General features: G+C 38.6%; 1 protein-coding gene across 1 annotated transcript; it reads left to right on the forward strand.

The window, feature by feature from the left end:
• Window positions 1-36: 36 nt before the first annotated feature.
• On the forward strand, window positions 37-26,303 carry hs3st2 (heparan sulfate (glucosamine) 3-O-sulfotransferase 2). The gene is made up of 2 exons (XM_079609618.1): window positions 37-1,088; window positions 24,682-26,303. The coding sequence occupies exons 1-2, from the start codon at window positions 556-558 to the stop codon at window positions 25,298-25,300; spliced, it is 1,152 nt and encodes a 383-aa protein (XP_079465744.1). The 5' UTR covers window positions 37-555; the 3' UTR covers window positions 25,301-26,303.
• Window positions 26,304-26,943: the final 640 nt, after the last annotated feature.

The raw sequence follows: 26,943 nt of genomic DNA on the forward strand, positions 1-26,943 counted from the left end.
GCGCTTGACTGCCGCAAAGCCGCTCTTGAGAACTTCAGAAAGACACAAACATGAGCTGAACGGTGACCGGGCGAGCGCTGCGCGGCTTCGCGTTGGGAACTTGGAAGCAAAATGTGCCTTTTAGACCTGGAATATGCGATTTCCAAACCGGATTACATTTAGAAAGATGCTGTGTCACATTACCAGGTCAAACAAAGGAATTACTTTAAACATTTTCAACACTATATCAGCACAGAATCAAGTCAAGTCAAGTTGCTGGAGTCCAGATATATGAGGTGATTTCACGTAGCCTACAAAAGTGACGCGACGTCGAAACTAAAGGGCAGTGGAATTGCATTTGTCTTTTTGCTCATTCGGAAACTTTACCTTGTTATCGATACATGTTCTTCTCAGACTTCCTGTCATCTTATGTGTCCGCTCGGAAATATTAACTATCATTTTCCCAAATGAGATGTAAGTTCGCGCAGTCGGAGTTGATGGGGAGCTCGAGACAACCAGCAAACCTCACAGAGAAACTTACGGGGAAAAACATGCCTTGTTTTCATCCATGGAGACATGGCATATAGGTTCCTGTCCAGCCGAATCGTGCCATCCTCAAACAGATTAAGCAGAAGATTTATTTTTATATTCACTATCTCTTTGTGTTTCATGTATCTATGCTACAGCATCCTCTTCTGCTCCGGTACAATCATGCCTAGCCAGAGATTGGAGGATCACCGCTGCGTCCATCTGAAGAACATGGGAAGTAAAAAACTTTTACAAAAGTCACATTATTGCACTATATCAGCGAAAGCGAGAGTTCTCTCGGATGAGACGAGGGCTGTGGGTCTCTTGAACCTTACTGGCAACCAAAGCAAACATTCAGCCTTTCAGAAAACACAAGATGTGGTAGATCACAAGCAGAGTAATAACAGTAATTCGCCAAAATACGGGAATAAGAAGTTACCCAATGCACTTATAGTTGGCGTTAAGAAAGGAGGCACCAGAGCTGTTCTGGAGTTCATCCGGATTCATCCAGATGTTCGAGCTCTTGGGACCGAACCACATTTCTTTGATAGAAATTATGACAACGGATTGGAATGGTACAGGTAGGTTTTTTATGGCTTTTTGCATTGGCATTCTAGTTAATAAAAAATAATAATAATAAAAAAAAACGTTTAAAAATGTCTTTATTAAATGAACGCAATATCACACACGTGATGCTGCACTAAAAATTGGCAGCAGGTAATCACACACATGAGCATATTCAATACTACAGCACAATTGCAAGAATGATATATTACTAATAATGAAGTTAATATTAAGAAACTTGCAGTTCAGACAAAAAAAAATTGCATGTTTATGTTTATTTTTCACCAATAAAAATACTTCCAACTTCCAAAAGTCAAGCATCAAGCTTTACTGCAAGCAGTGCACTGACTAAAAGCAGATTTCTCTCCCTTATCAAAGATCTCATTACAATCGACATGAAACAGAAGTTGCTGTGTTCTCTTCCCTATTTTTACGTACTGTATATCTGAGTAAAATGGCTTCTCGAACAAGAAAACATTTAGGGGAGGGCTTGATTTTGTCTATTGGGAATTGATTGAATGGTTTGTTATTGCTTTGATGATCTCATATGAGTGACAAGTTGTCCCGCCCTCCCACCAGTAGACACATCCTCAGAGAAGAGAAGAGATGTTGTTGCAAGATGGAGGGGAAAGTTATTTTGATTAAAGATTACAAGAGAAAATCAAATAAATAATATTGATGATGTGCATGTATAAATCATAATAAATGCTGCAATATTCCATAAAAAATTTAATTGATAAATTTTGATTTCATGGTGACTTTAATCACTCCAGCTCACTTTGGGTTTTACATTCCGTTACTAGTGAGGGAAACCTGATCGTGGATATATATATATATATATATATATATATATATATATATATATATATATATATTCTTTTTTGTTTCTCTCTGATGAAAAAAAACAGTCTCTGATGCTGTTTGCAAGAAAAAGAAGGGGGGAAATAACAGATGTTCCACAAACCTTTTTGTTTTAGGCAAACTCCATTCAGAATTCTTGGAATTTCAAAGTCAATCAAATTACCAATAAAATGATGTGCTCAGTAAATCAACTCAGTATTCTGAACATGACAAAAGTTGTACAAACTATGTGTGATACTGTGCGTGCATAAAAAAAAAAAAGATTAAATTTTTATATTAGGTTTTGCTTTAAAAAGGAAAGTTATTCCTTGGATAGCATCCATCATGGTCCAATATAATAAATATAAACAAACAAAATAATTAAATTAAATTAATTTAATCAAATAATATTAATAGAAGAGCCAAATGTAAGTTTTAAGCAAAACATTCTTCAAAATTGCACAAATTTGAAAAAGAAAAAGAACTGCCTAATGGGTGAAATGTTATAAAGGTAATATCAGCAGGGTGCAAAAATGATGAAAACTGCCTTTTTTGTGGTGGCAGTAAGACAAGAGCTGAAAACTCGAACTGCTGACAAGGAGATGTTAGCAGTAAGTCATACCGAGAGAGCAGGAATGATAGCGTTTTGGCCAGAGATCCAGAGCAGAATGGCACAGAGTGATTGCAGTGTTCGGTTTCAGGGGGGAAATATGCAGATAAAGGTCAATGGATCTCTTTCAAGAGTAAACCTTCCATAAACCCTGCCAGAGAAAGGCATGGATCATATTGATCAGTGGGAAGATTAAAATCAACTCCTTCCTTTCCTTCTTCACTTTCTACCGATGGGCTGCCATTCAAATACCCATCGGGGAGCCGTTCGACTGTGCAAGAAGTCGGTGTCGATTCTGTGTGGCGTGTAGGGCCGTGGTGCAGGGGTCTCTGGGAGACAATATCCGCCCTCCTTCTTTCAGCACGGCGTCTGCCTGCAGCACAGCTTCAGTAATTACACACACACATCACATCCCAGCTCAGACAGGACAGAGAGGACTCCCCATGGGCCATGTCCAAACGTGAGGGGGAAAAGCCATAGAAGCCAACAGTACATACTTGTGTGAGAGTAGCCCTTCAGCCATTAGCAGGTGTTGCTGCTTGTTCAGTCTGCTCGTTGTCTGGAAACCACAATAAAACACACTTCTCCTCTATTTACGTTCGTTCAGGGGCAACTCCACTCACCCACAGTCTTCTATGGTGAAATCAATTGAAGCAGATGTGTTTGTGAGATGTGCGGATCGATGCTAGTCCCTTGTATTTGGACATGGGGAGAAAAAGATGCGGGGGGAAAAAGAAAGGAATTCAAAGATGTCGTTATTTACAACATTATTACCTGTAATCTACAGCCACAGCAATCGGTCATGGGTGCATTCACGACAAAGTTTTGGGTGAGCTATTCCTTTAAGTTTTATCAATACATTTAATTAGAATAATAAGACACTATAGGGCTATTAGCAAATTAAATCACTATCAACAAAATTTCCACTGGAAAGGAAACACGGAAGCTGCATCTGAAGTGGCACCAATATGTATTTAGACTGTTTAAAGGGTTAGTTCACCCAAAAATGAAAATTCTGTCATTAATAACTCACCCTCATGTCGTTCCTAACCCGTAATGGTGCGTTCACACCGGACGCGAATAGCGCGTCAGGCGCGAGTGATTTCAATGTTAAGTCAATGCAAAGACGCGTTACGCGCGTAAAACGCATGTAACGCGTCTTTGCATTGACTTAACATTGAAATCACTCGCGCCTGACGCGCTATTCGCGTCCGGTGTGTGGGTGCAGTAAGACTTCCGTTCATCTTCGGAACACAAATGAAGATATTTTTGAGGAAATCTGAGAGATTTCTCTACTCTCCATTGACAGCTATGCAACTACCACTTTGACACTTCAAAAAGTTCATAAAGAGATCGTAAAACAATATATATTTTTAAATATACATTAATATAACATGTTGGGAAAAATGCAATGATACTTTTAAATATGAAACTAAACCACCAGTAGGCAGCGGCAAGCGACTGATTTGTTGAAATGGCTGAATGGGTCAATGTGTCACTAGCCCCTTTTACACTTCATCACGGTAAATTACCGTAAAATTTCCAGAATGAAATTCACATGCTGTTCACACAAGCAACAGCGCTCTGCCTCTTTACCGGTAAAATACCATTCACACATCATCAGCAAAATAATACATGTATATTCTGTGATGTCAGTCATCGGAAAAAAAACGCTTTATGCCACGCCATTGTTTTCATTCACCCGTATGAAGAGAAGTGCTTTAGTTTCACTATCTGTTCAATTGGACAACCATTTTTTGATGTCTGAGTGAAAGGCATAATGGATGATCAAACAGAATGTGTTTTTGCTCTTAAAAACATGAGACACACAATAGTAACCAACTGCAAAGCATTTCACACAGAGCACTCTACCGATAATTTACAGGTAATGTTACAACTTCCCTTACTGGTAAATTGCCTGAACCAATTTACAGTTTTTTTCTAAAAGGTCCTGTTCACATATGATCTGTTACCACTAATTTACCAGTAAATTCCCAGTAAAGACTGTACTGTATGTGTGAAAGGGGCTAATATTCTTTCAAAAATAGTCATTCTGTAATGAAGTTGCTCGGATATGCACAACAGTTCTGCTCTGGCTTTGTTTGGAGCTATGTTCATTGGCAAAATACTCAATATTGTGTCTAAAATGCAAGTCATTTAATATTAACTAGGCTACTTGTTTATTGATATGTTGTATAAAAAAACAAAAAAAAAATAACAAAAAAAAACCGAAACAAACTATCAGAGCACAAATAATCAAATTCACATATTCATTACCACTTCCCTTTATAACCATGACGCATCCAAATGAATTCAATAACTTATTGTGCATTATGCATATTCTTATTCTAGTCCTTCACCTCCCCAGCACCACCTGTAGAGGATGGATACCCGACCCGGGACCCGACGGGCCGGCCGGGTTCGGACAGATATTTAGAAATGATGTTCGGGTTCGGGTCGGTCTCGGTCACATCAGCGCGATAGGCATTGAACATTTTGAATGTAAAACAGCTTATTATGTAGGTATAGACAATGGGCCTGTTTCCCTTGATGCAAAGATTTGTTTTTGTGATTAAAATAAATGTAAAATATTACCCTAACATTCGTCTTCCTGCGTGAGGAAATTTGTTTATGTAGCCGTGACAATGAAACACGTGCATAATGTGCGCACGTCTGTGTTAACGTGCGCTTGTTCCCGCGTGTACGCTGATGCGCTCATCTGTTGACATTTCCGAATGCCTTCCTACAGTTGCTTAATAAAAGCGGGCTTTCCACACAAACAAACGTACATGAGTCATTAGTATGAGAAAATGAGATTTTAACTGTGTCGGGCTCGGGTCGGGATCGGACAAAAATATCTTAATGCCGGGTTGGGTCGGGTTCAGTTACTGCTCTGTCAGACGCGGGCCGGGCTCGGACAGAAAAATGCGGCCCGATCCGCACTCTACTGCCCATATCTGGTACGGAGGTATACCTCTGTCTAGCAGCAGAAGCTTGTTTCCATTCATTTCATGCGCATTTAGCAGATGCAAGTTGTACTTGCTCTGCAACAGCAGTAACCTTAGCACCTTCAGCAGTGTAGCAGATCTAGTCCAATTATGTTTTGTTATTGATGTTTTAAAAAATGATACTTGTCTGGTCAGGAAAGTAAAATTCTCTTTTACTTGCCGCTTCAAAAAATAATTGATCATGCCAAGCGGACAAGCGTTAATCTCGAGCATATATATATATACATACATACAGTACCATGCCTATAAAATGAGCACAAGCTCCCCTTATTCTCACACTAAGAAACTCATCAATACTATTTGTGGATGGGTTAATTAAAATGCCAGAGAGGCCAAGACACTGAAACAGTCGCCCTAATCCTCACTGAAAGCCATTTTATTTTAGCCACTGACTTCTTGCAAGGAGTGGACCAATAAGGGCTGCAATAAAGGGCAGAAGTAATGAGAAAGATGAATTGGCTGATTAAGTCCAAAGTTTCTTATAAAGCCCTTTAATAATGTGTTTTAGAGTATGGTTTTTCATTTTACTTCAGTCTTTGTCTTGACAGGGCCCATTCATTAAATTCACGTAGCGTTGTTGAGATTACCCCTGGGTTTTTACTAGAATTTGTCCTAGATGGAGCAACAAACTCCTTGCTTGAAATAATAAGATATCTCCTTTTACCTTAAAGTGCAAGCAAGGTTTCTGGACAATTTCATAAATTGTTGAGTTTTGTGTGCTCTACCACTCCTCCGAAGCCTACGAGAGACATGTAATACATATGTGGATGCTCATTACTTTATTTTTAGAATGGACAAGGATCATTATGGCCTCATTTGTTGTAGGCAAACCTGTTTTCCCATTATGAGGGGGCACTTGTGAGCCTGCTGATGTAGGTTTCATATTCAAGGAGTTCAACAAATCAAACAAATATTCTGCACTACACACCATCTAAACTTAAAAGGGCATCTGAATTCTATTGATTTTACTATAGTTGGAAGTTCTTCAAGCAGATTCCCTAAGAAATCTTCAGATTGTACGAGACGTCTTTTAACATTTGCTGGAGCCAAGAAATTCCTCCTGGTCCTCCATTAATTGGCTCGAAAGGGAAAGGAGCATTCGGAAAGGTTGACAAGGACAGAAAGTTGGACAGAGCTTATTTAACTGGGAAAACCGCACATTTCTCCATGCACATGAGAGACCTTTCTATTCCCCTGCATCACTAACGGGAATGGCTAATCCCAGTATGGTTCAGAGAGTTGTAGATCGTCCTGTAGCATTAATTACCTGCACAATTCTTTCTTGGATGTGCCCCAGAGAACGGCAAGCTACTGAGATGTTTTGATTTGGTGATTTTAGTGTAAATTACTCATTAGACATGAGTGCCACTAGCAAGAGCGGCGAGTAAATATGAACTACTCCGAGAAAGTACGTCTGCTGATGGGAGTCCATTATGGGACTGACTGGATTAAGGATGAATGTTGAATGCTCCGAGTCACTCTAGAGACAAACCACAGAACCGCTGAGGACCTGAAGGTGAGAGCTCGGATTCACTTAGAATACTTGAAGAGAAGCAGTCATCATATATTATCATACATTATGGCATTCCACTGGCCCTCTGCTGTGCAAATTAAATCGTGCATATACCGGGCCTATAAAATGCATTCACCCCTTTAGAATGTAGCACGTTTTATTGAGTTACTCTGAAATGCAAAGTAAAAAAAGCCAGACAATTTACTAAATAGAGTACAAAAATGTGGAACTAAAAGAATTTCATGAAAATCTTTCCCTTGCTTTTATGCGTGTAAATCACCCCTAAAGTTTTCTTCTATGCACAATAACATCATCTGAGACCACCAGAGCAGCTGAGGTGTTTCACGTACAGTAAAAACACATATGCGTGTTGGAGAATCTGCTTCAATGTAGTGCATTTCTAGGAAAATTGTACACCATAAAGACCAAGGACAAATCTTTTGTTGGAAAAATTAAGTCCCATGAACCTTTAACACTATAGGCTGTGTTTCGTTATAACCGAACATTGCATATTAGAACGAGTTCCCGACAGTGAAGTACAGGTTTTCATGCTTGAATGTTTCAAAAACAGATTATTTTTCACATATTCGACATTGTTGCAGCACCTCTCTTCTCAGTCTGTCAGTAACATTATGTTTAGTTTCTGTCTCTGTGAAGCCCCTCCTTCTGAAAAGCACTATGTGCTCTGATTGGTCGGCTGGATTAGTGTGTCGTGATTGGTCAACCGCTATGAGCGTGCTTCAGAGTAATGATGCTCAAAATTCAGCTTTGCCATCACAGGAATAATTTATTTTTATAAAACGGATAGTTCCAGTCCTTGATTCTGATTGGTTGAGGCCGTTGTAAATTACTCAACAAACATACACCTGTGACCGCATTACATTAGTATTACTGCACAACAGCCATTTGTGATTCTTTGTTGCTGCATGGGTTGCTTAGCAACCTCTTTGGAGCTACATTGCTTGGCGGAGGAATACATGTGTTAATAATAACACAGTCTCACCCCAAAACGTCACATACTGACGGGTCTTGACCATACGGCAACATACGACAAAAAGGGTACCCTTTAACGTCCATGTGTGACGATTCGGGTATGGTTGGGTTTAGGTATGCGTTAGGGTACCGCTAGGAGGCGCTGCTGGTGCGCTTATGTCTGCGTCTCATATTGACGTTATAGGGGTACCCTTTTCGTCGTATGTTGACATATGGTCAAGACCCGTCAGTATATGACGTTTTGGGGTGAGACCGGGCTGTTAATAACGTTATATTTTTGTTGCTGGTGTTTATTTTATGAATAAAATAAATATTAAAATGAATATTTTCATGGATTAACCCTTTTATAAAAGCAATAACCCTTATTGCTTTAATATAGAGATATTAATATAGAAAACATTTTTTAAAAATTCACAGTATTAATGTTTTACTGTATTTTTGATCAAATAAATGCAGCCTTGGTGAGGATAAAGTCAAGTCAAGTCAAGTCTTTATTTTGCCAAAACGACACAAATCACCTGGAATTCCTTTTGGTGATTTGGCTCACACAAGACAATACAAGACAGTCGCCTATTGGACAAGAATGACAACACATCATCAGACATGACATGTGCAAAAAAAAAAAAAAAAAACAACAGATACTTGGGTTGCTACAAATGAGTGAATAATAGTCAAACAGATCAGACAAAGTGCTAGTGCATTTAGTGGCCTTATGGAGGAGGACGTCGCTGTGTAAGCAGAACAGATAAGGATTGTTGGTGTGAGTTGAGGGCCCTCACAGCCTGCGGGTAAGTGCTATTAGAAAAACGAGTGGTTCTGGATCTGATACTTCCTAGCCTTCTGCCTGATGGTAGAGGGGTACAAAGGGAAATAGCAGGGTGCGATGAATATCGATGAGTATTTTCAGTCCAGTTTTGAGGCCCCAATATACTCATGTGAAGTTCTTTTTCGTTCTTCGCTTAGGAGTAAAACGACCATATTAAACATGAAAAACAGTATCAGTACAGCTGCAGTTTTCTACTATAAAGCAGCTCTCCAGTGTGTTCATGTTTTCACTCACATATGTCTGACCTCGACCAACTGCACAGGCCAAATTAACCAGAATTTAGATTTTCAATAACATCATTAACATGTTCACGTGAAATAAGGCGGAGCCCCCGCGCACACCTATACCTATTAAGTAATCACCATTGACCAATGGTACTGTAGTACGAAGGTGTTTAGCAGCCAGAGCAAGCTGGCAAGCTGTTTCGAACTCCCAACACAAACTCCAAACGAAGTTCGTTTCTTGCTTGATTTTGTTCGAAAATTACATCACATCAGTTCGTTCTTTGATTTCGCTTGAAGTATATTGGGCCTTAAGAGACCACACAACCCTAATGTTTGTAAATGAAATTCAATGAATCTAGTTGCTCCATTGGTAGTCGCAATGTTGATATGCTTATGCATAAAGTATAATTGTATCCAGCCTTTGCTATGTTTGCAGACAACGTCGACAACTGCAGAGATTTCGGATGAAGGCAACTTTTGAACACAAAACTTTAAAATATTATTCTAATATTTTAATATGGTAGGTTTTCTGTGGATGCTGCTCAGTTCATAAAGACAGGGGAAATTAATGGAGATGCAGAAAAAAAAATCTGGAGAAAAACGTGCTGCAGTCTGTTGAAATACTAAGACTTGGGAGATGATTAATCTTCCAGCAGGACAATGACCCAAAAATATACCAAAAAATATAATAGTTATACTGGAGTGGCATAAATTAAAAATAAAGAGAGAGAGAGAGAGAGAGAGAGAGAGAGAGAGAGAGAGAGAGAGAGAGAGAGAGAGAGAGAGAGAGAGAGAGAGAGAGAGAGAGAAAAGTTCATGCTCTAAAGTGGCTAAAATCAAAGTCATATAATTATATGCATCTGAAAAATGACTTGCTATTCATAAATTGTCCCCATCAAACTTGGAGCATCAGCAGTTTTGTTAAGGTCTGCAGGCATGTTCTGCATCACCTGTCTCGACCGAAGAAAATAACAGCTGGAGTGAGGGAGAGAATGATAATGTAAGGGGTCTTAGTGGGCCATAATTATCTCAAACTGCCCATCTTGGCGAGTATCCTCGTAAACGCAGTTGGTTATAAGTAGACGTAAACAATTGAGAAAAAAACGGATGCGTATCATTATATTGGATCCGTGCATTAGCTCTTAAAGTGACAGAGGCTAATATACCTGCTGCTGTCGGAGTCAATGTTAATCGAACAACAAAAAAATCCTTTTAACAAAGTCTCATGTAGTTTTAACAAAGATTAATTATATTTAATTTACACAGTGAAGACTAAGCAGTGTTATTTTACATTAGATTTTTCAATTTGGGTACCTGAATACTGTTAGACCTTTTTTGGCTGATCTGAAAAATGATCCGAACCGTGAGTTTTGTGATCCGCTGCACCCCTATAATGTGTGTATTTTTCCCTTTGACATCATACAGTACTCTGTACAGTATACAGATTGTATAGTGCATATACAGGCACCAGAGAGAGCTATAGATATCATGTATCACATTTTTCAGGCTCCAGTGCATAAATATAACCATTTCCCATTTTAAAATCAATTCACACGCCAATGCATATTCACAAGTGCACCTTATGGGAGAAGATGGTGGTGGGAGATGGTGTGCAGTGAAGTTATTTGTAGATACTGTATGGATGCATGACTTTATTGGGAATGGCTACCATGTCTGCCATTGAACGCATCATCTATGACCATTACCCTAAAATAGCTACATAAAGAAAATGAAAAGGAAAAAAAAATTGTATGAACACATTAGTACACAGTGTTATTTAAGGCTTCTATTTTAATGCTAATAGACAAGAACATCTAATTTTTGTCCAAAGTGTGAAGTCATTAATGTGACAATTCACAATGAAATTCTGTTAAGATCACACTTTATTTGTGCTTCAATGGATCACGTATAAGATGAAGTGCAGGCGTTCTGTGTTTTGCGTTCAGGTGTCCTTCCAGCCATTTGCATTTCTGCCACATACTGAGTAAGCCTGCTTCTTATTATTCCATGATAATGTTCCCATTATATCCTGCAGCTTTGCAATGAACCCTTTAAACCAGGAGAGAAAAATATGAAGCATTTTCTTTGTGGGTGGATCAGGCCTATTCCCCGCTGGACAATGAAAGCTTTGGCTCGCCTCACTTTTCACTTCCACAACCTTCTGAAGTGCGCAGTACTCTGTCTGTGGCTTTGAAATGAATGATAACATATTGTGTTTTGACAATGCCACTGATACAAGGCTGAACTTAATTGGGATAATAAAGCAACAATACCATAACATTTTTCATAAACATTGACAATTTTTTTTTTTTTTTTTTTTTTTTTTACAAAACCATCCAACACAGTTCTCGGCTGTGTGAAATTAGAAGCAATTTAAGAAATAAATAATTGACGACGGGACTGTGAATTATTAGAAAAATAATGCACATCCGAGGTTGTAATGTGGCCACAACACGAGTGGAGTATTCTACTTCTACTACGATTACCACACCTCAAAAATAATTTAATGATGCATTTCAAGATATTTGTAAGATATTTGTCAGAGAGAGAGAGAGAGAGAGAGAGAGAGAGAGAGAGAGAGAGAGAGAGAGAGAGAGAGAGAGAGAGAGAGAGAGAGAGAGAGAGAGAGAGAGAGAGAGGGGGGGGGAGAATATGCAAATTAATCTGTCTCTCAACAGTGTTTGGCAGTAGCGTCTCTGCTATAGCGTAACTGTTAGTTTTGTAGTTTTTATCCTATTGTTTACTATATTTATTTTCTCGGTCAGTGTCGCTGTGGGTTTTGGTTCTGTAGGTTGTATACACCTTTGAAAGTGATTTGGCGAAGTGATATAGAACTGTAATGCGGTCAAGACCTGGCTGGAACTACTTTAACCGTGCGTTTCCCTGAAAATAATTGCACACCTTAGAACGTTCGTCAACCAATCAGATTCACACATTCAATTGCCCAGTAGTATAAAGTGATTTAAAGTGCGTGTGAGTATGATTGATTTGAGAGTACAACAATATGACATATGTTCTGTCCCAAATTATGTACTATACACCATGTACTTGCACTATGTACTCAATAATCTAGTGTATAAACTTTATACGGTTATTTTCCCATCAAGCTTCAGAGTATTCAGAGCCATTTCAATCTGTTACGTGAGGAAAGCTGTGAGCGTTGAGTGCATGAGGTGTCAAACCTTCCACACTTTGTTTATTCAGTTAATTAAGTGCATCCTTCGGGTCTTTTTGGAATTTTCAGTGTGAACATACTTTTACTAGAAACAAAGCGTGTAGAATAGTGCACAAGTATGCAAATTGGGACACACCTATAGAATATGATGGTCGTATTTGACTTCAAATGCGTGTGATGTTGCGCATCTCACGTTGAAATGTGAGCGTTGGACCACCGTGCTCTGAAGTGAAGCCAGTATCCAGGAGACATCACCTCTTTGAGCTCTCCTCCTCCTCTCAGGGATGTATCTGAAGTAAATGAGACCAAAAATACTGTGGCACTGCTGAGATGCAAAAGATGTTTCAGTTCCAACACAAATGAGTTTGGAGATTGACAAGTCTAGGTCCTTTCATCTTTTTATAGTCTCTGTTGAGGAGCTCTTTGAGCAACAACACATGAAGTCTGCCAACGCGCTGCTCTGAATCAAAATACACTCTTTCCCGGCGAGGTGTACGGTAAAGTTAATTTATCATCGTGCAGCAGCCTTGCAGTCTATTTTGGGGTAGTCGATGGTCTAATTGTTCTCGTTTTTTTTTCTTTTTCTGACTAGATCAATAATACCAACAGATCGTTATTGTTTAATTTCATATGTTGCAATTACGGCAAAGACGTTGCATGATGAATCTATAAGGGCAAGTGAGTCATTTTTAAATGCACACAGAACATGTTGTGTTGACAAATGTATGGCAGCGCTTTAGCTTTTAGAAACCATTCATTAGAAGTGAAGGGTTTGAAGATTAATGTCTGGCTTAAATGATAACACATTTTTTAGGTGTCATATTGAAGGAGTTATAATTCATTCAAGTGCTGGTTTTAGTCGCATTACTACTGCCAGCGCTGTCAACCTACACCCACGGTATAATGTATGTGTGGATGGCTCATGGTTAACTCTTAATAGACTTTCTCTGAGGCGAGTTCCTGTTGCTGACTGGTCATTAATGGTCTGACATCCTCCCAGAAGAAAATCTTAGCAGTTGAAATATTCATGATCTGTATTACGGTGATGGAAGAATTAAGCCATTTGCTCTTTCCAGGCCAGGAAATGAGGAATATTAGTAATACTGACTAAAATATGTTCAGAGATCATGTGACTTTGTTGTTACTGCACATGATGATGTGATTGAAAACATTTCACAGCTACTGCAATTATGGTAAACTAAATAAACACTTTCAATTAAAGGTAGGTTATGGGATTTGCAAAACGGCCGGCAGATTTTGAAAATACACAACTACTTGTACTGGTCCTACCTTCGTTCCTCCAACGCTGGTCCTGACTCCACCCATTCGAAGATAATGGACGTGCAATCATGAACGAGCAAAAACTCAGATGCGCGAGAGCGTGACAGGCTAGCGTAGGTTGGAGTTTTTGCCTGACGTCATCATTTACCTGCTAACACCGTCAACATGGCACAACATTAAGCGGTAAGTTGCACAAGCTTTGAGTATGCGCATGAAGGGGTCACGCGGGGGAGGGGGGGGGGGGGTGGTACGACCGTTTGATTGACGAACTTACTGTCCAATGATTCTAGGTGGTCTTGGAAATGATTGGCTGGAGTTTTTCGAGTCCTGCCCGTTCCACAGACGATTAAATTGCTTAATTTTCATTTCAGTGCTTCTAACTCAGTGGCTGTAAGTGGGTTAGGAATAGGATTTCAAGTGATTTTGAAAAAATGGACAAAAAAAGAGAATCACATACCCCACCTTTAACTTTCTCCTGGCAGTGACACAGAGCATGACACCGTGCCATAACCAGATGCAAAATACAATGAAAGGTATTTTTTCTTTTATCTTTTTGCATGATGAAAGAACATTGTTTTGGTTGTCGTTGTCGGCTCTGCATGACTGTGTGGATGACTGTAGGTTATCCTACTGCTAAAAAAACATTCACTACTAGGCTTAAGAGATATAATCAGTTTAGATTGAATGGATCTCAAGCTGACTAGCTGAAGACGTTACTCTAGCTTTACCCATTAATAGACACAGTACTTCCTGGAAAAGAAATTACAGCACAGTGCTACAACCATAATGAAATTAACCTTCACAATAAATAATGCACTCTAAAAAATGCTGGGTTGTTTCAACCCAATTTTGGGTAAAATATGAACGAACCCAGCCGTTGGGTTAAATTTTTACATGACATTTTTAACCCAACGTTTCGGTTTGTCCATATTTTACCCAAAATTGTGTTGAAACAACCCAGCATTTTTTAGAGTGTGCTTTACAATGAACTCTGTTAGAGAGCTACATATAGCAATATATCTGTTCAATAAAACACCTTACTCACCTGTTGAGTAGTAAAAACGCCATCTCCGCATCGCTTTTACAACATTTCAATTCCCTCAGTTCTCACCATCACCAAAAAGTCAAGCAATGTTGATGCTTGTTTTATTACGAGCTCTGTCGCGTTCTCTTTATGCCAGCAGACTCTCCTCGAATTGATGTTTTTTTTTTAAACCAGTGATTCCCCAGAAGTTCAAGATTTAGTTGCTCGATGTCAACCTTTTTCAGTCGTTATGACAACTAACCTCTGCCCAGTGGCATAACAAGCCAACACCGGGCCCTTATGCAGGATTATCAAGGCGGGCCCCCATACTACAGCACGTGATGATGCAATGTCCACGAGTAGGCCATCCATGAATAGGACAGGATAGGATCATAGAGACACAGCATATGGTGAGATGACTGACAAAATCAGGAGTAGCCTATGCGCACCACAAAAAAAACAAAAAAACATTGGTGACGGCGCACCCTAACACATGAAAAAACACTGCTGGTGACGGTGCACCTTAACACATGTTACTCACTCACTGCTATGACTACACACACATAGGCCTAGGTCCAAATACATAAAAAAGATGCTCACTTACGTTATAGCGGCATTTTCCGGGCCTTCCTCTGTGTGAAGTTGTCGATTAAATCCTGCTATCTTTTTAAAGAAGCCTCCTATTTTTGGCGATCTATTAAAAAGGCGATCAGACTAAAAGTAGTAGCAGTCTCAGACATCAGGCCCACCCTGACCATCTGATCCAATCGCATATCCGATTGGCTGGTACTTTTTGGAGTCAGTGACTAAGTTCACCTTGAAATGAAGTTGTTTACAAGGTACAGGCAGGGTCAATACTGTTAATCTCTTTGAGGAAGAACTAATCACTGAATTTTCCAGCTTAGTAGTGCTAATTAGTTTTTTGCTTGTCTTTGTGTTTGAAACAAATACTGATATGATCCACCTTTATGCAAAATGATTGATATTTTAGTGGATATAGGAAGTTGGTGTGTCCATAATCTGTACTTCTTGGATAGACAAATATTCAGATTACAAGATTATGAACCCGCACCTAAACAGAACATGAAATAAATCTAACTGTGATTGGCTGTTTTATGTTGGTCAATTCCTGTGCAAGTGGGTGGTTTTTGGACGGATAAAGCTGCAAACTGGACTAGAGCTTATGTTGTAGTCAAACGTCTGGCTATGCGAGACTAATGCTCTACAAATTTGGGTGCTTAACATGTCAGATACCATGCAAATGCTCTGTTCACAATATTTATTTAATAGAATGCTATAAATTGTACATAAAAAAACTGATACTTTATTTGACTCTAAACCACTGATTAAAAGCCACATGGATTAAAATCATTGAATGCCAAAAGATTCATAAAACAGTTTGACATGTTTACTGCATGAGCCCAATAAACTCTTACTGTATGTAGCATAGTATATGAAGATGCAAAGAAACCCAACTAAACTCCTGAGTAAACTATGAAGCCATAGATGTTGGCCCGATCCCTACGAAGACTCAGGATATTGTTAATGGGGCTGGGCTCATTAGAAGTGTCAGCGATGACAAGCATTTGAACTCGGACAGGAAATGAGGCTCGCTGTCGAAAACGCTGTGAGCGTATATCCCTGCATCTTTGTCATATTGATTGATGCTTTTCATTTGAAATACCAATCAGACCAGCACTAGCATGAATATGATGATCCAATCCTTTGTCCCACCATAAAGCATTTTAATTAGCGCAATGAGGCTCAGATTAATTAGACAGAAATGGCAGCATAACTGCCCAGTTAATAATCGCATATGTAGGTTTAAGCAAGTCTTCAGCTAATGCAATATTGGAGTGCGTCTGAGCATGCATTATCTAAATATGCCCAGGTTACGCTTAATACCCGTGGGTGAGTCATTCGATTTCTATGGTCTGTTCAGTGGAGGGAATGGACAGCATGTTTGAAAGAATAAGCTGAAAACAAACCTCAACAAACCACGCCGTCACACATAAATGGACTAAAATCACAGCCCTGAATCACAAATAGCTTCGGACATTTAATCCTGATATTTTATACAGGATTGTTGGACAGAAGTGCTTAAGTGCATGAAAGCTTCAAGCACACGGTAGGGGAAAACGGAGTTCTTCCCAGCCATGCTCAAACAGCATCAGGAGTGTGTTTAGTACTTCATATCGACTGAACATTCAAATCTGACCTTTTCATCAGACATTGGTACATTTCTAAGGATCAAAATGCTGCACTTTCAAGTGTCCATTTGAAGTAAAGGTTCAGAATACAAAATTAAAAGAATGCGCTATAAAACATTAAGACTTGCAGCAATCAAAGCACAGAGATGACTTTGCTATAGCTGCGCTGTATTCCCCAGTCCGTCTGAACTTTTAGAAAACCCTCTTGAGGTTGCATCAGAACAGTGTTTAAGGATAACTTTTTTTAATAGATATGATAGGGATCTGCAAAGTCAGTCAAAGTCAAATTCCTAATGTTTCACAGAATAACCTAAACAGGCAATTCCAAGTTAAACTGTTACAGAAAGAGAAACAGAAAGGCAGATTAATGAGAGCATAGTCTGTAGTAAAATCACATGAGCTGCTAGACCCTAATATGATCTCTGAAAACATTGGCTGCAGTGGCTGTCTGAAGTGTCTTTTCAGTCATTAAAATACTTGAACATTTGTTCCATTAAGTATTATAAGAGTGTGTGTAAGAAAGAGATGATCTACATATATTCAGCTGTGGACCCGTTTATAGGTTACAGTCTTTAGCATGGAGCACTGCCTCACCTGCATTGGCTGATTCAAATATTTCCACTTTTTGAATATTGTCTTCATTTTTATCTAAAATAAGTGATGGGAAAATAGAACTCGAATTTGACCTCGGGTCGAAAAGCTGACGCCAACTTTACAGGTGACAACATTTCATTCCATTATACTGTTAAATAAATAAATGTGTCCGTTATAATGTCAAATCAGGTAAACATGTTCAAATAAATGTGATAGCATTGATACAATAAAATCAGCATATTAATTCCTTAACTTCAATATTCAATTAATCTAAAAGGATTCACAAAAAAATCATATCTAAGGTGTTGATTATGTAAAATTCTTACTCTTTAAGTTTAGATGCTGTCAATATGTTAAACATATTTTTTGTGTGTGTCTATGTAAACATAAGGAATTGTACTAGATCCACATTTTATGTATGAATACTAATGAGATCATGTTGGCACTTCGCTGTCACAGACACGCTTCATTTGCACGGTATCTCTCATCTGAACGCTCTCCGAATATTGCATCTGTGTAAAATCATAGATGCAATGCTATTTATTTACAAAAGTTGTCAAAGCCACATCATCTCATTGTCGAAAAATCCTTAAATTGGCCTAGAGTAGAATGAGATTAGATCGTTTCAAGAAGGACTTAAGCGTCACTGCATTCTGTGTCCATTTTACTGCAAATCTGCACTGTCATCTATTAGAGAAACATACCGCGATGTGTGAAACATAAAGGTGCGGCACAGAAGAAAATCATCTCAGCATGCAGGTTGGCCAGAAGCCTTTTTTTTAATCAGAATCAATGACCTCAGTAGGAACGGCACATTGGTTTGCGCTTAGCACGGCATGCACTCAGATTTATTTATTTTTTTGTCTGATGTTGTTTTTTTTTGCATTCATCGTACGGCTCAAAATGTGGCCCAAGAATAGAGATACCTGGGCTGACTAAAGGCCTGCAGGAGTCTTTTACTTTAAGAGGATAACTTTAGGTTGATGGTATTAGTATGACACAAGCCGATGTAATTCACAGAGCTTGTTCTCCAGAGCTCTCACGACCTTGTCAGCAGATCCCAGACATATCAGAAGAGCTGCCTGGCTCTCTGAAAACTTATCTTCAGCAGAAAAGACAACAGGAATACATCGTGCTCTGGCAGACAATTAACTGCACTGTAACTTTCAGATGTAATATCAGACCTTTGCCTGATGCCATTTCTCATTTCTCTGAGGTGGTGGATCTGTTGGCAGCTAGTAGTGACTTAACCCCCTGATGAATTAGAATGTCAGTCTGCATTAAAAGTGAAAGCCAGTGATACCAGACATCAGGATATCCTCAATTATGTAGGCCTGTGTCTACAGATACAGTGATCTAATGAATCCAGGGCTCAGAAAGATAGCTGGAGTAAATGTTGCGATGGAAACGTCCCCCTTGGAACGCTGAGTTTTAAACTGGCGGCAATTGTTTTATGTCTTACTTGTTTGTGATAGAAATTCAATTAGGCATTAATTCTCTCTAATTCTGCAAGAGACTGCCCTCAAAGTTAATTCAATGGGAAGAGATAAAATTGTTTCCTTTGCTGCACCATGATAAGCGTATTAATTATGTGTTTGCAGAGGAATTATGCCAGTGATTAAAATGTTTACATTTTTTTTGCTGTTGCTATTAAAATATTTCCTATTACAGGGTCTTGGCAATTTCAGGACTCTATGTACACAATTTACATTCAGATTGTCTTTTTATTCTTATGCTAAATAGAATAAAAAAACATTGGGCAAGGGTTGGTTAATGACTGATTAGTATGCATTTCCCATACAACAACGTAACTCGCAGCTTAAAGGGACGATGAAATGAAAATTATGTCATTAATAACTCACCCTCATGGTGTTCCAAACCCGTAAGACTTTCGTTTATCTTCGGAACACAAATAAAGATGTTTTGAATGAAATCTGAGAGCTTTATATCCCTCCATTGACAGGTACGCAACTACCACTTTGTCGACTCAAAATATTGAGCGGTTTAGTCCAAATTTTCTGAAGAGACTTGATTGCTTTATATGATGAACAGATTTGATTTAGGCTTTTATTCACATGATATTAGCATATGATCAACAATATTCACTTCACCTGTGACTGGTCATAATGTTTTGGCTCATCAGTGTAGGCAAATATGGGCAATATTTCATTATAGTAGATATTGAGGGGTCTTTTTCCATCCCCACCACCTTTTTGTTACAGCTCAGGATAGTGTACAGCTCAGGGGTGCGTTTCCCGAAAGCATCGTTAGCCAACTATGGTCGCAAGTTCCGTCGTTATCAGCATAGTTCAACGATTTGGTGTTTCCCGAAACCATCGTTCCAACGAACGTTCGCAAACAGCATCGCAAACTTGTGTGGTTGGAACGACAGCCCTCGAGCTGTGGTTAGAAGCATAGTTTCTAGTTTACATGAGATGTAGACTGAATAAATCCTTACCTTTAGCTAAATAAGCAAGCTGACATTCAGTACAACCCGTGTTATTTATTCAGAATACATACAAATGTAATTTACGTCTTTTATTTTTCCAAGAGATTTAAAGCACCGTTTTTGAAGACTGCGCATGTGCGAACGTTATCAACTATGTAAGAACGAGCCAAATATTGAGTCTGGTAATAAAGCTAAATAACTGAGAACATTTTTAAATGGTCTTCAGATGTAATGTCTGTAACTTATATGACAAAATCTAGCGTTAATTCGATCTCAAACAGATTAATTAAAATAAGTTATTAGTCCACCACGCGCGAGACGTCATAAACCAACATGGTTGAACGATACTTTGCGGCATACGGTTTCGGGAAACAGTCGTGACTAGCTAGTTGATTTCTCCAACGGTGCATCGTACTATGGTAGTTAAGCAGTGAGCAATATAGTTGTACGGGAAACGCACCCCAGGATAGTAGTTCCTGTGAACAATTAGGGGCTGTTTCACGACACCGTTTTCAACTAAAAACGGAAAACTTGTTATGCGTTTTAGCCGCTCGTTTACACAACAACAGCTTTTTGGGTGGCTGAAAATGCAAACTTTTGAAAACGGGTTTTAAAGTTTTTGAAAACGGTCTCCGTGTAAACAACAAAAATGCAAATCCCTGAAGACGACAACTTTATGCACATGCGCATTACGTGTTAAATCTATAGTGTTTCATCGTCATCTAATGGCCTGACAGCAGAATACAGCGTTTTTAGTCGTTTTCGCGGATCCGTGTGAATGGCGATCGTTTTGACAATGGTGTTGTCTGTAGATGGAAAAAAACGTCTCCTTTTTAAGCATATCGTTGTCATGTATACGTACCCTCAGCCATATAGCATTTTAGGTTCAGATGAGAAAGACTCAAAAACAGTTAAGGGTTCCAGAACTGAGCCGATTTAAAATCACATACTTCCCGGTGGTCCTGCTCCAGCTGAGTAACTGCCATTGAGATGAATAAAAATACTAACAAACAGCTTTCTATTCTGTTTTATTTTGATCTCCTTCAATAAAACATTACTATTTTAATTGAAAGTGAAAATTAAGGGAAGCTCTAACAAACATTATTCAGTTTTACGTTTATTTCTTGTTACCATCTTTTATTTCTGCATTGTCCACAAAAATGAAAGCTTTCAAAAAACTGTTTTACAAAGTGCCAAGAACAACTTCCACTTATGGCTACTTCCCTGGCTATTCTTCAGTGTGGTCCCAACAGTTTCTGTGCACCACTTTGCAATTAGCACCTCTCTATTCCAGCTTTCAGCTAACTTAGCCTTCACTCTTCTCTCTAAATGAATTTTCTCCTAAAAAGACCAGACTCTTATGCAAGCAACAGAGCACCTGCCAGCCCCCCGTCTAAAGACAGCAGATGAGAGACGCATCAGTGATGTGATAACAGGCAGACTGGCAAATTCATGGCATCTTTTGATTCTTGCAAACGCAATTAAATAAAGAACTGTGAGTACCGAGGTAGGCAATGGCACAAAGACTAAATAAATTGGAGTTTGGTCCGAAGACTTCCTTTTAATAAATATTCTGTATAGGAGGACACGCAATTGTAAAGAATAGCTTTTCCATGCAATTTAATAATAATTTCACAAAAATATTCACATAATAAAAAAAAATCATTCAGTGAGGAAAATTATAGTGCACTTCATTTCAGTTGAAGCATAAATTCTCTCTTAGTGATGCAGGAAATATTACAGTTTGCAACGAAAATGAAGTCTGGTGTTACATCTTCAATATAATATTTTTTGTCAGTGCATTTTTGATGGATGTCTGGAAAGAAATAACACGTTTTATTATGTAACTGAAGTATGCATTGCATCAGGGTGTGATTGGTGCTATGCATTCAGACACACAGTAAAGTTGTTTAGTGGGTGAAGCTCCATTGCTCCGCATGCTAGATTAATGGCTGCCTCTGGCCCTGAACCGCTAAGGCTAACAGAGACACCCTGGCCAGCAGCGCACCATTTATAAATCAAGCTAAATGGATCGATATTTTCAGGACTATGGAGGTAAAGTATGGCAACTCCTGCTTTAGGAAAGCCCATTATGAATCGGGGATGAGTCTGAAACTCGAGGAAGCTGGTGGAATCTCGAGGTTATACTCTGACCCCTGTGTTCCATACAATAAGACGGTCAATAAAATTTCCATCTTTATTACAGAGCATAACTAAGATTTAAATTCTTAAGCCCTTGCTAATCCTGTCTTATAGCTGTAATTCTCAATTTAATGGATGAACGCTGATGTAATCATGAAACGTTCATTTATAGCTCTGCTTAAATACCATCTGAGGGAGAAAAAATATAAGGGATTGATCCTAATTAAATGTAGCAAAAATCTCTATAAATGTTAATATATCTCTGATATCTGATATCTTCTGATATCTATATCAATCATAGAAAAGGACATTAGCAGGGAGCTTGTATGTTAAATGTTTTTAACATACAGCATATGTTTTATTTTATATATGTTTGTGTGATTTTTTTTTTTTTTTTTTTTTTTTTTGTAGGGCATTTCAACACAATCTCATGGGAATCCGTAACTATTTTTTACCGTTTTGGCAAATTGCTAGATAATTCCTATCAGTTCTTACAATCTCATTCAAAGGTTTTCATACAATCTTCTTGCGTCCCAGTGATGTTTATACTCAGGGGTGGGCCTTCATGCTTACTTTTTTTTTATTTTAAATCATACATTTTCGTACAAATTTATACGAGACTGACACATTGTAAAAAAAAAAGTGTCAATGTTTTCTTGTGAGATCAGGTTGGACCTTTACACCACACACCAGACGTGAGCAGTGTGACACGAATAGCAAATAGAACCCATTATAATCAGTGATGCTGTGCTGGATGTGGCGCGATGCGACGACAAATTCCCAACAGTAAACTGATGCCCCATTCTATTTCTGAGTTCTTCCCAGCCATTACGTACTTCAAGCGTTCGTGCTACTTGTTCTGACATAAAGAACAAATGGATTTGCAATGGTCGCTTTGTCTCATCCAGTGTAGACAGCCTCAAGCTTTAGACATGGTGTTTTAAAATTAGTCGAAATTTACAAATTTACGTCGCAATGTAACGGAAGTAGCCAGAGATCTATTCTTCCATGTTGTGAAGTACATCAGAGTGAAAGGGATTATTAAAAAAGAAATTAGGGTGGAGTCTTTGCTATGCATTTATTGTTGATTGGATGGAGACAGATCTGAATGTAAGCTTGCAGTTTATTGTAAGAAAGGGGTGGGGTTTAACTGACAAAAGGACTGGAGAAAGAAGCGGGTTTAAGATGACAAAATTACTGGAGAAAAAAGCGGGTTTAAGATGACAAAATTACTGGAGAAAAAAGCGGGTTTAAGATGACAAAATTACTGGAGAAAAAAGCGGGTTTAAGATGACAAAATTACTGGAGAAAAAAAACGTGTTTAAGATGACAAAATGAATGGAGAAAGGGGCGGGCTAAAGCAGTCAAAAGGTCTGTTCAACTTTGGTTGCGGCTGGATCTAACCGACCGATCGGTGATTCGGCCCATCGTGGAACAGTTGCGTTGTCATCAGAGCTCGTGCCGCTCTGGAGAAGCTGCGCAAAATGAATCAGTCGGCTGTTCTCGAATCGCTCTCCATACGTCACAGTCGTATGATGCAATACGTCACAGTCACATGGCGTCGGCACTGTCTCAATATTTCTAAAATATTAGCCGTTTTGCTAACTTACACCACTGAATTATACTGTCCCCTCCCTCAAAAATCCCACCCTGGATTGACATGTCAGCTCTCAAAATGACTTGGCACTTTAGAGCGTTCTGACTAGCTAAACGGTAAAATCCTGCATTCAGATAGCAGTCTTTCTGCCTAGGGCACTCGCAGAAACTAGTGTGATTTCTCAAGACACCTGTTTCAGTGATATCTGTCAGGTGAGAGGGAAGTTTTCTGCGTCTCTTTCCATAAAAACTGCTCACGGCACTATTAATACGCTAACTCCTACAGCAACAGAATGTGACCAAGTGGATATCACCTTATGTAGTTCATCAGTTCAAGTAAGAACAACTCTAAAGCTGGACTCGATGGTTTCTTGAAGAAAACTTGTGAAAATAATGACCTATTTCGCATGTCCCAGATTTGCCAAAGCCTTTCTCTCTATTGTGCATCTGTAATGCAGGTGATGGTGATTTATGAGCAGAAGTAAAGGATGTGCCTGAGATTTGATAATTTCCCCATACCCTTCAGCATCACACTCACCGGGGAGATAAGAGACTGGAAATATTGGCGGCGAGTATTAAAACCTCATGTGTGCGCTCTGATTATTTTGTCACTTTCTGTAACTGGATTCCTATTTGTCATGCTGAAGTCTACACTAATTTGAGGGGTGACCACATTCCACAAGCTATCTCACTTTTTCCTCACAAGGCTGTGAAAAGAAAATAGCTGTGTTATAGTCTCATCAAATAAATATAATACATTTGAACATGTTCTGAGGAAATGTGTGTGTGATTGCAGGTGATTGCAAGATGGTTGCTTAATCAAGTCAAAAGAGTGGTTCATCCTTCATTGTAGGTCTACTGTATATAATCCCCGCCCCCCGCCCCCCTTATTGTTTGTCAAATGTCAGACTGGTTGGAAAAGCAATAGCACACCCAAACAATTTGATGTATCATTCATGTCTGTAGGGACATTAGTAGGGAGTTGCATGCTGAATATTAACACTTTTTTTATTACTGTTTTCCACATATAACAATATTAGTGTAGGTGGTTTAAGTGAAAAGCCACCATTGTGAACCTTACCTATGCTTTTTCATTCATTTTGATTAATATTTCTGTTTTCACAGGGGCCTTATGCCGCGGACTCTGGACAGCCAAATCACCATGGAGAAAACACCGAGTTACTTTGTGACACGGGAGGCACCGCGACGCATCTCAAACATGTCTCGTGAAACGAAGCTGATTGTTGTAGTGCGAAACCCGGTAACAAGGGCGATCTCCGACTACACACAGACCCTGTCGAAGAAGCCCGACATCCCCTCTTTTGAGGACCTAGCATTCAAGAACAGGAGTCAAGGCATCGTGGACACCTCCTGGAATGCCATCCGCATAGGCATGTACATCCTACACCTGGAGAACTGGCTGCAATACTTCCGTCTGTCACAGATTCATTTCGTCAGCGGGGAGCGGCTCATCACGGATCCGGCCGGAGAGCTTGGCCGGGTGCAAGACTTCCTGGGGCTCAAACGCATCATCACAGACAAGCACTTCTACTTCAACCGAACAAAAGGCTTCCCGTGCCTGAAGAAGCCGGAAAGCAGCAGCCAGCCCCGCTGTCTGGGCAAGTCCAAAGGCAGAACTCACGTTCAGATTGACCGGGAAGTTATTGAGCAGCTTAGAGAATTTTATAGGCCGTTCAATGTGAAATTTTATGAAATGGTGGGTCATGACTTCAGATGGGACTGAGGAGGACCTTGGTGAAACCAGCATCTCTCTTCTGATGATGAGTACACCTTCAAGGGAACGTTTAGCCAAAAATGTAAATTCGGTCATCATTTACTCACCCTAATGTCGTTCCAAACCTGTATTACTTACTTTCTTGAGTGGAGCCAAAAAGAAGATATTGAAAAAGAATGTGCTGGGTACTGTTTTGTCATTTCATATAAAGTCATATGAACAACTTTTATAATACTTTTATGGTGTTTCTGCACCCTTGTTTGAAAGCTCTAGTTATATATACATATATACAATATAACTTGTATTTATATATACACTACCAATTCAAAAGTTTGGGGTCAGTATTTAAAAAAAAAAAATGAATAGTTTTACTCAGCAAGGATGCATTCAATTTATCAAAAGTGTCAGTAAAGACATTTACAATGTTACAAAATATTTCTCTTTCAAATCAATGCTGTTCTTTTGAACTTTCTATTAATGTACCGTAAGAATCCTGAAAAAAAAACGTGTCACCATTTCCACAAAAATATTAAGCAGCTTAGCTGTTTTCAACATTGATAATAAAAAAAAATGTATTGAGTGTGACACTGAAGTCTGGAGTAATGATGCTGCAAATTCAGCTTTGACATCACATTAATAAATTACATTTTAAAATATATTATAAGGGAAACGGTTATTTTAAATTGTAATAATATTTCACAAAATTAAAAAAAAATCTCTATTTCTGATTTTAAAAAAGCAGCCTTGGTGGGCAAAAAATTCATCTTTCAAAAACATTACAAAAAATCTACTGAACACAAACTTTTGAATGGTGGTACAGTTTTAAAACAGGTTTGGAGGGTGAATAAATGATGACATCTCAAACTAATTAAGACCCAGTGCTCTTAATATATTAAAAAAGACAAACCATGGGCAAACAACAAAGTTGTATGTACTGTATCTCAAGAGACTTTGCCTTTGACATGAAATGCTTTAATACATTTAGAACTCACGCAAGCCCATTAAACGAACAGATTAAGTGAGAAGCTGTTGTTCAGTGTCACAGCGTTTGGTATGCACAGCATTTGTTTCATTCATCGCCATCCTGTTACTGTTTAAAACACTCAACCAAGTCAATCATCTTGATATGAAATAGAAACCCATAAAGCATACAGTGACTGCTGAGGTGTGTCATTACGTTTATCTCACGAAATGTAACACACACACAAAAAAATTATTAAACAAATCCTAAAGAACCAAATTCACTTTCATCCTCACTGCAATACGTGAAGTCGCTTCAATTTCTGTACAGGCAATGATAAAAACTACCTCTGTGTTTAATTTAATTTATTTATTTTTGTTTATGGATACGCCTATTTCTTAAGGCCAATAGATAAACTGGGTCAACATATTTAAGGGGTCTTTTTAAATATTTATAATAAACATTTTTTATTATTTTAATATGTTCCTTGAGGTTCGCTTATAATGTAAATCAAATATTTTTTGCACCAAAATAATATCTATACATATATGATATTATTTTGGTGTAAAAAAAAAAACTTTTATTATATATATATAGAAAAAATATTGTTTTCAAACTTCATTCTGACCCTCTGTCTGAAATGATCTGTTTTTAAGGGGAGGCTCCTTTAAAGGGATAGTTCACTTTGAAA

The sequence above is a fragment of the Phoxinus phoxinus genome, assembly GCF_949152265.1.
Source record: "Phoxinus phoxinus genome assembly, chromosome: 1".
NCBI lineage: Eukaryota > Metazoa > Chordata > Actinopteri > Cypriniformes > Leuciscidae > Phoxinus > Phoxinus phoxinus.